Source organism: Sinocyclocheilus grahami, unplaced genomic scaffold, assembly GCF_001515645.1.
Source record: "Sinocyclocheilus grahami isolate Dianchi unplaced genomic scaffold, SAMN03320097.WGS_v1.1 scaffold672.1, whole genome shotgun sequence".
NCBI classification, from domain to species: Eukaryota; Metazoa; Chordata; class Actinopteri; order Cypriniformes; family Cyprinidae; genus Sinocyclocheilus; species Sinocyclocheilus grahami.
In genome coordinates, this window is record NW_015505851.1 from 911,133 (window position 1) to 927,368 (window position 16,236).

The window sequence follows — 16,236 nt, forward strand, 5'->3', positions numbered from 1 at the left end:
GTCTGTCTCGCCTCACTCTTCTTGTCTGTCTCACCTCACTCTTCTTGTCAGTCAGCTCGACACACTCTCCTCACTGGAGAAATTAAATCCGATCTGTGATGCGACTTCCGTTCGGCACGCTGCATTGAGCAGCCGTGTTCAGTTTTTAATTGTAGTGTCTGTTCTTTTACTGAACTAAATAATTTTTGTTACTATAAAAAAAATCAAAACGACTGTGGGGGTCGGTGCCACGGTGGGCAAGTGACGTAACCGGTGTTGCGGCTTAACAACGGTATCACCGTCAGCACCGTCTATCGCGGCAAGCCTATCTCTGACCCTGCATAGACAGCAACACAACTGAAATGTTACCAGGTCCAGAAACGTAGTAAGGACATTGATAGACAACAGTCCTTGTGACATCAGTGGCTCAACTTCAATTTGCGAAGCTATGAGTATACTTTTTGTGCACAAAGAAAACAAAAATAACAGTTTATTCAACAATTCTTCTCCCCCGAGTTACCGTCTTCCTCTATTTTGGAGAGTACCACGACACATGCATGCGCTTTCCCCAGAACGAAATCAACGTAATCAGCGTTGTTTATGTTCAAGAGAAATCGCGCACATGCTGAACGTAAACATCGCTGATTACGTTGATGACATTCTGGGGAAAGAGCGCGCATGCGTCGTGGTACTCTCCAAAATGGTGGTGGGGAGGGGGGATTAAAAATCACATGCCAGTGCCACTAAAAAGGACTATGGTGAGCAACTACCAAGCCTACAGGTAAATATAGATCTTTGCAACATTGGTAAGTTAGCTGAAAGGATAAATCCAAATTAGACGGTTAATATTGACCTCAGTTGCCCCGTTCATGTCACAAAATAAATCTTTTGACTTACATTTGAGGGCATGCACTAGGAATGGGAGAAATGACCAAAACCTTATTTCCATGATGTGAGTAATTTTATTTCACGATAACAATTTATATCATGATATAGTCATTTTTGTTATTTTATCTTTGTTATTACCGTATTGGCCCGAATATAAGACGACCCCCCTTTTTCCAGATGTACCTTTTGGAAAAAGGCTTTTTAAAAAAAAAATCTTGTTTTTTTCTCAGTAAAACACATTTTGTCTTCAATTATTTTCATATTACATATTTTTCCTATTTAAATTTTTGTTTTGAAAGTATGGTAAAAACTGGTAAAATGTACCAACGATCACATAAAAAAAAAAATACACTTTTTGATATACCATAAAAAAAAAAAAAACAGGTAGCCCATCTGAATTAGCACATTTAGGCTATCCATCTAATAGTAGCCTACCAAAATCTAATTAACAGTAGAAGTTAAATCTTACCGTAGTTCTCGCCTCGCTCTTCGCGTCTGTCTCGCCTCACTCTTCTCGTCTGTCTCGACTCGCTCTTCTCGTCTGTCTCGCCTCGCTCTTCTCGTCTGTCTCGCCTCGCTCTTCTCGTCTGTCTCGCCTCGCTCTTCTCGTCTGTCTCGCCTCGCTCTTCTCGTCTGTCTCGCCTCACTCTTCTCGTCTGTCTCGCCTCGCTCGTCTCGTCTGTCTCGCCTCGCTCGTCTCGTCCGTCTCGCCTCTCGTCTCGCCTCGCTCTTCTCGTCTGTCTCGCCTCGCTCTTCTCGTCTGTCTCTGAACTAAATTATTTTTATTACTATAAAAAAATCAAAACGACGGTGGGGGTCGGTGCCGCAGTGGGCAAGTGACGTAACCGGTGTTGCGGCTTAACAACGGTATCACCGTCAGCACGGTGCAGTGTTTGTCCCTTTGTTTCTTGACAAGAAATGCATTTATTAAGATGCGGAACCGCCGTATCTCTTTGACCACATCAAACGGGAGAATTTTCAGACGCGCACTTCAGCTTCACCTCAGCGTCAGGCGCAAGTCAAACGAGCGCAGAAAAGCTACAGCAGCCAAATGAGCTTCAGTAGAACAACTGTGATGAGATGTTGTTAGACTATATGTCAGTAAAACACACTTTCCTGTCCCATCAGCCGTTTTATTGTGCTCTATAGATATTTGATTGATGTTTGATTTACTGTGCTCAAGTGTACATTCTACATCGGTATGCAAATATGTGGCGCACGCTCTATATCACTTCATCATATAAATAACCCGCACAAGAAACTATGAGCATACATACTTAGTTCCGTCATCTGCTAAGTTATGAAATTACCAAAAAGGCGATTAAAGCTGCAAACTGTGCATGTATACGGAGCACACAAGAACGTCTCTCAAATGCATGTACTAAAATATATTCGGCAATTCGAGATCACAAGATAAGGCACAAGCTGATATGTATTTTTTTTTATTTGTAATTTAATGCACAAATAAATGTGAGCACAGTGCACTTATACTTGAACATATGCGAAAATGAAACCATTTAAATGCATAAAATAACTTATATTCTGGCATTTAAGTCTACTGTTGTCTTCCGGCCTTTTTCACATCTTTATCTCTATCTGCATGCCTCATCCATGAGTATGCAATGTTGGAGAGCAAGCATTTGGGAGTTTTGAGAAGCTGAATGAGCCATAAATCTATAGTGAGCCCCTTTATTAAAATACCTGGAGGTGAGGAATAATACAAAAATTGTCATATTCACTCAGTATTTTATGAGCTAATTCACAAATATCTCAATTACAGTTAAGTAGAAATTCATTTTACTCAGTTGTGTTTTAGGCACTAAAACAGTCCAGTACATTATAGTCAAACACATTTTTATATTGAAATAATGAAGATTTCTGTGCCACCTCAAACTGGTTGCTGGCCCCTCCCTGGCCACCCCTATAAAAACATCCTGGCTCCGCCACTGGTCCACGGATACGCTGTTTATGTTGTTTACACTTTGATCTGAACGTAAACGGCGTATCTGTGGACATACGTTGCATACATTGATTATGTATGTGATACTCTCCAAAATGGTGCTATAGGGTGACGCGGAGGAGACAAATTGTTGAAAAAAGTAGTTATTTTTGTTTTCTTTGCACACAAAAGGTATTCTCGTAGCTTTGTAAAATTACGGTTGAACCACTGATGTCACATGGATTATTTTAACAATGTCCTTACTACCTTTCTGGGCCTTGAATGTGTCAGTTGCGTTGTGTCTATGGAGGGCCAGAGAGCTCTCAGATTCCATCAAAAATATCTTAATTTGTGTTCCGAAGATGAACGAAGGTCTCAAGGGTTTGGAACGACTTGAGGGTGAGTAATTAATGACAGAATATTCATTTTTGGGTGAACTATCACTTTAAGCAGAATAAGGGGTGGGCGATCTTCCCAAAATATAATATCATATATATATCAATCTTTTCACACCAAATCACAATCTGAATCGTGATCTTCCCAGTTTTAAGATGTACTATAAAGATTATCCAGACTGGAACAAGCCTATGATTCATCCGTTTGAACAATTTAAAACACAGTATTGCATTAAACAACCAAAATGTTGATTAAAGCCAGAGTTAAACTTTAAAACACTAGGCTGCATTACTATATGAATCAAATATACATTGATTCTTATTAAAGTTAAAAAGGGATTCAGTCAGGAGCAGTGAGTGATTTTCTGTTTTGTTGTTTGATTAACATTAATGACACCGACAGTAGCAGGTATTTGCGTTAGGCTTGAAGATGGAATGCACGGATCTAATATACTGACACTCATCCATTTTCTTGCCCAGTTGTTTATGTTCACTTAAGATATAACTGACTTCTGACAGTCTTTACATAAATACTCACCAAGACACATTTTTGTGTATATTTGACCATTTATGCACACGCCTGAAAGCCCAAGTATACTTTGCTCATCTGTGTTTAGCTGTGTGTCGGAGTGTGCACACAGAACGTGCCTGTCTCATTTGCAGTTGATCCCCTTTTAATAACTCTTATTAAAATAAAGCATGCCCCACAGTGGACTGCATTATACACTTGTCACATTACATGATTGGACTAATTTGAACGTTAAGTTTTGGGGAAGCGAAACGCACCGCTTTAAAGGAATGGAACGCAATGCTGCAGAAATCAAAACTAAAACTAAAATTGTATTCGCCCCATTACTGCTAGCTCACGTTGCGTTGTTTTTAAATGCGCCACCATTCATGAAAGACACATGACAGAGACATGTGATATAATTTGACCAGCCACAGTCATCTAGTAGGCAATCACTGCTCTAGTTTGAACCTTATTATGAAGGCATACAAGCTCACGTTCTCTACGATTCACTTGAAGTAGATCATAGACTTCATCTTCAAGATCGATCACAATATAAAATCGTCAGTTTGTCCACCCCTAAGCAGAATGTTAGAGATTAAGATGCTCTCTGGAAGATTTTCATTTTTCCCCCACATTCTGTGTTTTCCATTTAAATGTTTCTGGTTCACTTTTGATAATAAAAAGCCATGTGTAAGTAATTGAATTCATAAAACTTCAATTTAATATTTATTAAAATTGCAATAATAATTGTGCTTTGAGTTTGAATAATCCTAGGTGTCTAATCGGTTAAATTCATAAAACGTATTTAAAAATAATAATGCCCTATTTTATTTTATTTTTTTTCAGAAACTGTTTTAATTTTTCTGGGTACTGTTTTTACATTTTATAAAATTATATTATCAAAACCTGTGGTAGTCAAATAAATGCATACAACTTTAGATTTTAAAAACAAAATTTAAATTCTATGCCGTTGGAACAATCCTTTTTATTTTTGGGCAAGCAAAGTGCTGCACAACAGAGGTTTACTGTTTCCTTAAAGTAATGTTTCAATAAAATGTGTTGTTACTACACTGAGAAGGACGTTCTACTGTGTATCTGATGGTAGTTTTTCTCACATGACATATATTATAAATCTAGAAGTAAATGCAAAAGTAAAAAGCATTGAATAATGTTTCTTACATTTACTGCGTTTAAACACGTCTATGGAAGATTGTATTAGGAAATGCACTGTGTAAAAAACGAATCACAATGCTGAAAAAGCATTTTAAGTAACAATGTTTGGATTTGAAATCAAAATAATGGATAAATGTTGTGTTTTTAGTAAACAGCCACGGATCACATGACAGCCCCATGAGCGCGGAAAAAAATACGCACTGCAATAATGGAGTATAATAATGTGATCCTGGCGTTATGTGTGTGTGCTGCAAGTGTGCATGAGCGCTCAGTCTTCAGGAGAGCGCGCGAGCGTTGAATGGTTAAACGCTGGCAAGAATTAAAAAGAAATGCAATTTATAAACTTTAGTGACGATGCGACACTGCCTCGATTGTGACAATTCCTGTGTCGACTGTGCAGCGTGCAGCTCGCTCTCACAGCAGACAGCTTGAGATCGTTATTTTTGAGATCAGCCTTTATAGAGCCCGCCGATCAATCATCCTAAAGCCATTATCGGCCGATAGTGATCAGTAGCTGATCAATCGGAGCACCTCTAAATGCTGGTGAAGTGACTCTCAGAGCAGCTCTGGAGATGAAGTTCATGTCCTTGTATAGTGAGATGCAGACGAGTGTCATGCGTGCTTGAGTTTGTGCAGCAGACCAAACTGTGACACACAGACCATGCGGACTTCTTTTAAAGAGTATACTTTTTGCAGTGTAATGTTCACAGACACTAGTCCGTATCATGACTTAAATGTGCAGCTCTATGTTTGATTTTATTCATCCAAAATCATAGGGCCCTAAATAATATAATATAAAATATAATTTTGTAATATAATATTGAAACTGCCATAGGGGAAAGCAGCAAAATGTTGCCCCGGCTATTATCTTTCATCGTTTCAATGTGTTTGCATTAATGTTTTTTTCTCTGTTGTGACCAGTGTGTTTGGTAATCGATGCTCTTTCTGTTATAGATGGGAGGAGGTGCAGGAACGAACATGATGCCCACGGCGCATGCTAGCATGAGCTCCACAGGAAGCTATTCTGGTGCTAGTATGATGTTAGTCAATGGTCTGAGTGCCAACCAGAATCAGGCGAGTCAAAAATGCTTCATTGTACAAGAGTTGAATAGGGGTGTGTGTGTGTGTGTGTGTGTGTGTGTGTGTGTGAGAACGCTGCCATTCAAAAGTGCAGGATCAGTAATATTTTTAAAAAAAAAAATTTTTTTGTTTTTTTTTTAAAGATGTTTCTTTTGCTCATCAAGGCTGCATTTGATCAAAAATAAAACGGTAATATTGTGAAATATTATTGCAATTTAAAATAATGGTTTTCTGTTTTAACATACTGTAAAATAATTTATTCCTGTGATGCAACACTGAATATTCTTACACTGCTGGTTTGGGGTTAGTTTTTTTTTTTATTCAGCAAGGATGTTAAATCGATAAAAAGTGATCGTAAAGACCTAAATTGATTGGTTTCTTCTTTTTAACAATGTATTCATCAAAGGAAAAAGTATTTTATTCACCCTGTAAAAAGTATCACAGGTTCCAAATACGCGTGTGTTTTTCTGGTGTCGGTCTTCGTGCAGGTTTTGAGTCTGATCAAGAGCTGTCATGAGCCTCAAGGCATCAGCATGCAAGACCTGAAGCAGAAGCTGAGCAGCATGAGCGTCACCGTCATCAGGTACAGACTTCTCCTGGGACACGTCTCTTTACTGAAAGGGCTTTTGTAGTGGGCCTTAACTCAGAGAGGGATTTGACGTTGCTCTTCCTCTTTCTTAGTTTCAGTTTCTCCTCTTTTAAGCCTACTGAGCTTTGAGAATAACACGTCCTTTATTTCCCTGAAGAGGCTTCCTCTATTTTCTGGCATAGTACGGTGTTCATGTGAGGTTTTGCATGAACTTGAGCTAAATTCTCATCATATTTGCGACTCGTGGTTTCTTTCCCACTTTATTAGACTGATTCTGTTCTTATGTAGAAATGGTATCTTTTAGATCTTTCTGCTTTTAGTTCTGTCTTTAACAAAGTTATCACAGTTTTGGGTTTAATTTCATTTTTATCTTTCACCCCCCTTTTTTTGTACTTTGTTGCACTTGTGGTGTTCCCAGTTAAAAATGACCGGCCTACAAAAATTGCTTCTGAATTTCTCATGCTATTTTGTTTCCAAATCATGATTCAATCTTTTTGTCAACTTGTTTTCTTTCAGTTAGCACAGGTTTTGTATTTCCTTTTAGAACTGCTTGATCTTAGGCTTCATTGATCTGAATGTATGCATCTCAGTTCGAGTGAACATCGCCAAAATTATCTATAAATAATGCTTTTTTCACTCAAAAACTGAGGTGCATGAGCTCAGATCAGTGAGGCCTACTATAAACCAGTACCACAAAGAAACGCAATACCAGTGCCAATTGAAAGAACAAGTTGACAAAGATTGAATCCAGGATTTAGTGATAATGCAACATAATGAGAGATTTACAAGCCGTTTTTAAAAGGCTGGTCATTTGAAACTGGAAACAATAAATGGGTTAAAAGATTTTCAACACAGAACAAGGGTTAAATAACCACTTGAAGAACAGCACGTAGTTAAGAAAAACCTTTTAAATATATAGTCCTCTTTAAACCACAACAGATCACATGCACATCAGGAAGGCCTTTTTATAAAAAATAAAAAAAAAAACCTGACCAAAAATAACCGTCTCAGTGGATAACAATGCTGAGGAAAACTGCAACAAGTAGTTCTGAGGAAATCGGCAACCATTATAATGATTTATTATAAACTACTAAGCCACCTGTCTGTTATTTTAGTTATGATGAAGCAACAGTACAAAAATTCAGAATTGTAAATGTGACAATGTGCAAAAAAAAAAAAAAAAAAGGGCGATATGCAGTTTGCATTCTAACCATTAGAATTAGTAACAAGTGTGAGATGTTCTTGTCAGCAGATATGAGCGCTAAACTGATGAAAAAGTCTCACCTGCGTGAGAAAACGGTTAACGATCACAAAAGTGAACCCGCTCTTGGTGTGCAGTCACATGTATTATAGTAAGGTTTCTCATAACTGCTCAGCGTTTCTCATCGCTTACAGACATGTTCTCTTGCATGTCTTGCAGTAGATCCATCCCAGACAAACGCAAGTGGCATTCTGTGTAAGGATTTTTTTAGTAAATCAAAAGTGGCAAAAACTAATAAATCAGTAAATAAAGCAGCATCTACTCATCCTGAGCTGATAACCCACATTACAGTTCAAGTTTAGAATAATCCCGTTTTTGTTTTTGAAAGAAGTCTCTTCTGCTCACCAAAGCTGCATTTATTTAATCAGAAATATAGCAAAAACAGTGATATTGTAAAATATTATTACAATTAAAAGTTACTTCTATTTTAATGTTGAAATATCATTTTTTGCTGTGATCAAAATGTTCAGTGTCATTACTCCTGTCTTCACCAGTTATAATTGATGATAATTGAGCAGCAATTACTAAAAATGGTTCTTATTATTATAAACGTTAAAAAGATTCTTGGCTGCCTAAAATTTGTGTGCAAACCATGATCGTTTTTTTCAGAATTCTTTGAATGGAATATTAAAAGGAACTGTGTTTATTTGAAAGTGCGTTAGTGAACTGGTCTCATTTTTAACCACCAGATGTTTCGCAGCTTGCAATATGCAAATGCTTTTCAACACTCTTTCTATGTAATGCTGAACTAAGACAACTGAGTGAAAAAGGTGTCTAAAAACACCAAGTCTTTTCACTCCGGTTTGTTTCTCACTTCCCTTTACTTCTTTACAGGCAAATTGTGGATTTTCTCAGCAACGAGGGACACATTTTCTCCACTATTGATGAGGACCACTTCAGATCAACAGACAATGAAGCCTAAGTCACAGTGAAGTCACTCTGCATAGTGTTCATGAAAAAAATAATAATTTCAGTTAGTTTTGCTCATTTTAATAAAAGCACACTCATATAAAGCTATTTTCTTTCAAGTTCAGCGGCATGCAAGGAAAAAGCAGTGAAAAGGACATTGTTTGATTTACAATAAATGTTCTATTTGTTAAACCTTGCGTTGTCTTCGAGTATTGAGACACCATGAAAAGTGTTTCAGATTAGCATTAGTTGTGGGTACAGTGGAGACTCCATATTAGCTGGTACCTTTTTTGTTTGTTTTTGATTTCTTAGGTTTTTTGGCATGTCTTGCTATGAAGACCACAGGATACAAGTGTCCTTGAACTAATAAAACAAGCTTTCATGGGGGTTTTTAAATGCATCTTCGATAGACTCATAATCATGGTCAGAGTCAGAGAGTCTCTTTGCTGTTTATTGGAGGAAGAAAAGGAAAGAATAGATTAGTATACAATATTTCAGCTCCCTGATGGGCTATTTCAAATATCAAGCTAGCAACAAACGTCTTGAAACGCAAAGAGAAACTAACCTGATTTGTGTGCTACTGTGGGGCTTTTCACATACGTATTGTGCACACTGACGCTCTCTGCTATTGATGAGCCTTTCCTAGGCAACAGTGGAGGGGGCTGGTCTAGAGTCTAATGGAGTTGCACAAGAAAAAAAAAAGAAATTCATAAGCTGCTGAGCCAGCTAAACAAATAAGAAAAGAGGAACATGACGATGGTGCGTGTTTCTGTTCAGTAATACACACATGCATAGTTACCATCTAACATGGTGCTTGTAGAAGACCTTATACGCAATGAGTTACACATGTACCAATAGTTCACCCAAAAATGACAACTCGATCATCATTTACTCACCCTTGTGTTGTTCTAAACATGTATTTTGTTCCACCAAACAAAAGAAACAAATTGCATTTGCCTGATGAATGACATGCTCTTGTTCATACTTCAATAGACTTCAGATGCAGCCTTTTTGCCAGCGCTCCAGTGCATAGGGATTTTGCTGATATACTGATTTAATTTAAGTGGTAACAGCCCTATAGTGTCTTATTATTCTAAATGAATTCATTACATAGAGGGAAACTATATTTCCGTCACTAATGGTAAAAATAATTCCAATTAATTGCCTTTTATTGCATTTGTTATTACATTGATTCTTTGTAGAGAAATATCTTTATCGACCAATTATGCTGTGCAGACTGTGCATAGATATCTATGTATGGACAACATAATTGTGGGTATGCTTTAAATAAGCAATAAAGAAGTACTAGAGTTTCATATTGACCCTAAATTTGACAATTTAAACTGATACATTAATGGTGCTTTGTCATTATTGGAGGTTGACAGCGTCCGTCCTGAGTCACTTTCATTGTGTAGCAAAGAGCATGTCAGAAATTTTGCTAAACTTATGTTTCACAAAGCAAGCTGTATGGATTTGGAATGAGATTATCATATTTTTGAATGAACTATTTTAAAAAAATCGATTGCCATGCTTTTAACTGTTCCATGTAAATATGTGAGCAATTGATTTTTCCATCACTCTTGACCAGTGTTGGGGGTGTAACGCATTACAAGTAACGCCAGTTACGTAATCGGATTACTTTTTTTCAAGTAACTAGTGAAGTAACACTACCCCCCCCCCATTTATTGATTGAAAGCTCTCCTGTACCCATGTTGAGAGGAATCGGAAGTAAGATGTTACTTTAGTTCTAGACTAAATGTGAACATGCATTATTAATTCATCTCACTCACAAAAAAATAAAATTCAGTTTTCCTCAAAAATAATACAATTAATAAAAACAACTCAGAATATGATGCAAACCTGCAATAATTAAATATGTTAAATAATACAAATATCCTTTATGTATTTAATCCCATTTTATTAACCAGTGTCTTTGCTGCTGACCTTCGATGATCCAATTCAACCGTACTAATGAGCAAAAATTACTCAAAATAAACTAACATTTGTTCTTTATTTTACTGCCGAAGAGTGTTGAACTTTCTCCTGAATTCTACTGTACAGACGTGAATTTACATTTCCTTCAGCCTGAGGATTTTGGTGTGAAAAGGCTTTTATATTTGCCAAAAATATAACTTTTTATATTAAAACCAAACAAGCAAGCCCTGTCCAGATTCAAAAAGTACCGCAAAAGTAACAACGCATTACTTTCCATAAAAAGTAACTATGCAATTAGTTACTTTTTAAAGAGTAACGCAATATTGTAATGCATTACTTTTAAAAGTAACTTTCCCCAACACTGCTCATTAACATGAACCACAGAGGGGAAGTTTGGAAAATAGTCATGGATAATCCTGTAATAGCCGATCTAAGAATGACTCATTATGAAACCTAGATATTCATGTTTGAATTCTGCATTTCTGTTGTAGTGGGTGAATAAAAGCTCATGCTTACATCTTCTGGCGGAGGTGGAGCAGGAGCACGCTTTCCCTTTGTCTCACCCAGCGAAAGGTTGTCAAGCTGTTTGGTCACAGCGCTCCTTAATTTTGTTGATTTCGATTCAGACTTGGAGGGCCTCTTGGGCACTTCTGAACTGGATGGCTTCCTCTTTGGTGGACGAGGAGGTGGTTCCTCAGTTTTGCTCACGAGTTTATGATATTCGTAGTAGAATTTCTCTGTCACCTCAGTGACGGTCTCTACATGACGTTCTGGGGACTCTGACCACGGCAAATGATCGGAGGTGAAGCAGAGAGACATTTGTAACCAGCGTACTGGCAACGCAAAGCACCAGTCTGGTTGAGTTGGTAGGCTCGTCAACACCATGTTCTCCGTGAAAGTCTCCTCAAGCTTAAGTGCTGGTAATCCCATCAGGGGATCTTTTTCTAGGTCTTTATCCCGAGTCACCACTTTAACATCCAGAGGCAAAGAGCTGCTTATTAAATCAGTTAATTTATACTTTTTGTTGTCTGAAAGCTTTTCCACAAAGTGACCTGTCATAAACAGTGGCAGAGCGATTTCCTCCCTATCCTCTTCCTCCTCGTCTTCATCGTTCTCATCCTCGTCGTCCACCTCTGTAGTTCGTTTGCAAATTAAACATTCTACTTTCTGAGCAGCTCCAGATTTATCCCCGAGTCTGTCCATCAGCGTTATTCTCAAAACCTCCAGCTGCTCTCCGACACTGAGCGCAGGCATTCCCTCTTCCTCTACTTCCTCGCAGTGCCGAGTCACGCTTACTTTCAAACCTGGAGACTGAGAGGATGCCAAGTATAGCTCGTACACTGATCCAAATTCCCGGGCCCTTCTTCTCATCCGTCCACCATACCCCCCTGAGATGATGAAGTACTGTTTTCCCTTCCTCCCCTTTGGAGTTGAGGCTAATATCATTGTTGTTGGGGCACACGCATGCAACACGACCTGCCTGCCTCTTTGCAGTTCTTGGAACCAGCTGCAATTAAAAAACTGGTTGCCTTCTGGGCCGTCAAGGATCTCTGCCATAGTCGGGAAGGACTCCGGTGGCTGACTCGCAACTTCAGTCATTGAAAATGGAGTTATGAAAACTAAATCCTGGTACTGTTCTGTCACGTCCTGGACATCCACTTCCAGGCTGGATGGGAACTTGACTACGTTCTTCCTCACTATATGTAAAAAAAATTTAAAATAAATCATTTATTCCAAGACCATTTCCATGCATCAAGCCTCTATGATTAGGGCATCCAGTCCTGCTGCTGGAGAGCCAGTGTCCTGCCGAATTTAGCTCCATGCACACCTGCCTGGATGTTTCTAGTAATCCTGAAGACCTTGATTAACAGGTTCAGATGTGTTTAATTAGGATTGGAGCTAAACTTTGCATGATAATGGCACTCCAGAAGCACGACTGGACACCCCTGTTCTATGACAGGTGTACTCAGTCCCAATCATGGAAGACAGCAATTCTGCTCCAACACAATGGCCTGAAGTTTTTAGGTAAACCAAAAGGCATTGATTAGCTGGCTTAAGAATGTTAGATCAGTTGGAACTAAACTTCAAAAGAAAGTGGACAATTAAAATAAATCATTAACAGACATTTATTCCAAGACCATTTCCATGCATCAAGCCTCTATTATTAGGGCATCCAGTCCTGCTGCTGGAGAGCCAGTGTCCTGCCGAATTTAGCTCCATGCACACCTGCCTGGATGTTTCTAGTAATCCTGAAGACCTTGATTAACAGGTTCAGATGTGTTTAATTAGGATTGGAGCTAAACTTTGCATGATAATGGCACTCCAGGAGCACGACTGGACACCCCTGTTCTATGACAGGTGTACTCAGTCCCAATCATGGAAGACAGCAATTCTGCTCCAACACAATGGCCTGAAGTTTTTAGGTAAACCAAAAGGCATTGATTAGCTGGCTTAAGAATGTTAGATCAGTTGGAACTAAACTTCAAAAGAAAGTGGACATCTAGGAGTAGGATTGGACACCCCTGCTCTGTGACAGGTGTACTCAGTGCCACTCCTGGAGGACTCCAATTCTGCTCCAACATATTGGCCTGCAGTTTTCACGTAAACCCAAAGACCTCGATTAGCTGGTCCAAGTGTGTTAGAGTTACAGCTAAACTCTGCTGGTAGGTGGACCTCCAGGAGTAGCATTGAGTGATGACTGATAGCCTTATTCCACCAACATGTTGCTTGACTGGGGGGTCTGCAAACCACTCTTTGAGCTTGCTTTACAGTAAACGATTGTGTGTTGCAAGTTTGAAAGCATATATTGGCACCAAAAGTAATTTGATTAAATCACAAGCTGCTTTTGATGCAATAATCAGAAGTTATAGTACAATTCATATCAAATAATTTCCACTTCAGACTGTTTTATTGATTATATTATAGTCACTTTCAAGGAAAGTCATTTAACTCTGGCCATATTTGCAAGGCCTTCAGGTAGTTTCTCCAGGCATGCAAAACCAACTCCTATCTACTTAAATGGGGAAATACCAGAATCTTAAACACTGCTTGTATCATTTCAAATCAGCAAGAAAGAAAAAAAGACATGCAATATTTTCTTATCAAAGCGCAAGTTGGTCCAGCCAATGGACACCTAATGCTTTTTAGGACAATGTGAGAAGTGGAGCTTCATTACCAGTTTGCAATTGGCTCTTTTTTAATAAGGTGAAAAATAATGATGATGTATTTTTGTTGGCCAAAACCTGGAAACGAGTTCACATTTTAGCAGATTCAGACTCCTTTTATTTGTCGTGCTTCTAGAAATGCAGCTCTTCTGGTTCCATTGTTCTGAAGTCAGTGGGGTTCTGAATGGGTTTTTGGGTAAACGCCTGAAATAAGGTCTGTGGTTCGCACAAGTGCAAGATATTTTCACGTTTCATTCTAAACATTTTACTCGTCTTTAAAATGGCAGTTGCTAACAAGTGGCTAAATGGGACTTCAGAGTTTGGGCACAGCTTAATTTCTGCAATAATCCAAAAGCCAATGGAAAAATCCTTTTGGGTTTTTGTCGAGGGAACCAGGGTGATGCTAACTTCCTGTGCTAAAAAATACATCATCAGTGCTGGACAATTATGGATCTGGCTTTGGCACCAGCAACCTGTCAGTGGGACAAGGACTTGACAAATATTTACAGAGTAACACTATTGTACTTACTATGCATGATGGCACTAATTTCATACACTGGGCTAAAAATCAACAAGCTTCCACTGTTCTTCTCAGCTGTATTGCGGAACTGACGACAGCTCAGTCTGGATGACGACATGATTTCCTGTAGAGAGTAGCCACGGTCACTTTGACACTCATAAAACTCTCCTCTGAGGGTCAGAGGAAGGAGTATCTCTGCAGAGGCCATGTTCTGCCCCACCATCTGACACCGTGCCAGTCTTTCTCCATTTCTGGCGACCTCCATTGACAGCAGGGTCAGCTGTTTTCCTGCGGGTAGCGTGAAGGTGTCTATAGTCAGCTCGTTTTGGCATATGAAGGTGAAGGAGCCGCAGGCGTCCACTCCAACAGGACACAAACCCACAATTTCCTCTATTGTATTGTACGGTAGGTCCTCAGCGACGAGACTGAAGTGACCTAGAGAGATGCACAGTGTGTTAAAATCAATAAACTTTCCCAGTTAGCTTTTAGTTTACAAATTAATTTCCTTGAACAACATCCTCCTTGAAGACTTAAGTTCTATAGCATCATGTCTTATTTATGGATAGACAACTGCTCTGGATTAAGCTGTCCCGGGTGAAAAAAAATGCACTTCCATAATGCATTTAAAGTGCTCTATTTTCACACACTAATTTTGTACTTAATATACTACAAAATTTTATTTAGTTCTTCTTAAGATAAACTTAAGATCATCTAAGTGTACTCAACTGCTATTTTGGGACAACATGAATATGAACTAAAATGTTGAGTGTACTACGAGTGGTAACTAAATCCATTTTGTAAATAGAGATAGTGTGTTAAAAGCACATTTTAGTTCATATTTATGGTTTAAATTGAAAAACATTTAAATGGAAAATACAGCTAAATCTGTGAATCCTGTCCCAGTTTACTTGTAATCAAATGGGCTGTTATTTACTCAGTAATGTAAACATATGTTGAATAACACAAGAAGAGGTTTCACTAGGTCCAAATACTCAACTCTAGTTTATATTAATTTACTTGGAAACACCTTGCTGTTGTTTAACGGCTCACCTGAATATCCAGTAGGCAATTCAAATGAAGCTCCAGTGTCAATCTCCTCACAAGACACAGACAGAAGCTCTAAACCAATGACCTTCACCAAATCTCCAGTAGATAAACACACTTCACTCCCTGAAAGCTCATAAATGGAACCTGAAAACAACAACACATCATAATGCCCTATTTGCATAACTTCCTGGGTTCGTTTTATAGGAATTTCCTGTAAAATGTTAAGATGGACTTTGATCGCAAAGTCAAAAATGCCATAGCCTCCTGAGAACAATAAAAGAAAAGTTGTAAATTTCCTTTGTTGTTCCAAACCTCTATGCTGTTAATGTTTTCTACAGAGTTTTTAAGGAATCTTAAAGCAGCTATTTTCTATGCAAAGTCATTAACCACAATCTTTACATTGTTTGGAGGATAAGAAAAAAATTGTATATTCAGTACCAGTAAATTTATTTTTCTATAATTTGTCCTCTGAAAAACAAACATGAGAAAAATGTTGGAAAAAGATAGAGAACATTTATATTTTGCATTTATTAGGCGTTTAATAGAAATCAGATTTCCAGGACATTTGCACCTGAACCAAAACTTTGTACAAAGATTCTCAACCATGGTATGAAAGATATTAGACAATGATTTGATATACTATTTTACTTTACACAATATGAGGGTAAACATGACCAAACATGGGTTTTGCTATTACACTCCAAAAAATTCTGGGTTAAATATAACCCAGCGCGGGGTTAAAAAGGGACAAACCCAACTATTGGGTTGTTTTGACCCAGCAGTTGGGTTGTTTTGAACCCAACCACTGGGTCAAAACAACCCAAAAGCTGGGTCAAAACAACCCAA

At 38.3% G+C, this 16,236-nt stretch overlaps 2 protein-coding genes across 4 annotated transcripts in view; one reads left to right on the forward strand and one right to left on the reverse strand.

Moving 5' to 3' along the window:
• rpa2 (replication protein A2) overlaps positions 1–8,916 on the forward strand; it is a 30,768-nt gene extending 21,852 nt beyond the window's left edge. For 2 of the 3 annotated variants that reach the window (XM_016242782.1, XM_016242783.1), the window contains exons 7-9: positions 5,840–5,959; positions 6,454–6,548; positions 8,650–8,916. In XM_016242782.1, coding sequence (XP_016098268.1) covers positions 5,840–5,959; positions 6,454–6,548; positions 8,650–8,737 — 303 coding nt within the window. In that variant the 3' untranslated portion in view covers positions 8,738–8,916. The remainder of the gene's footprint in view (positions 1–5,839; positions 5,960–6,453; positions 6,549–8,649) is intronic. The other variant, XM_016242781.1, reaches the window with a different exon arrangement.
• Positions 8,917–8,998: 82 nt separating this feature from the next.
• The window catches only part of themis2 (thymocyte selection associated family member 2), a 13,106-nt gene continuing 5,868 nt past the window's right edge, over positions 8,999–16,236 (reverse strand). Inside the window, exons 2-6 of the mRNA XM_016242764.1 lie at positions 15,394–15,534; positions 14,353–14,778; positions 11,176–12,356; positions 9,290–9,398; positions 8,999–9,170 (exon numbers count right to left, since the gene is read on the reverse strand). Of these exons, the coding sequence (XP_016098250.1) occupies positions 9,088–9,170; positions 9,290–9,398; positions 11,176–12,356; positions 14,353–14,778; positions 15,394–15,534 (1,940 nt within the window). The 3' untranslated portion in view covers positions 8,999–9,087. The remainder of the gene's footprint in view (positions 9,171–9,289; positions 9,399–11,175; positions 12,357–14,352; positions 14,779–15,393; positions 15,535–16,236) is intronic.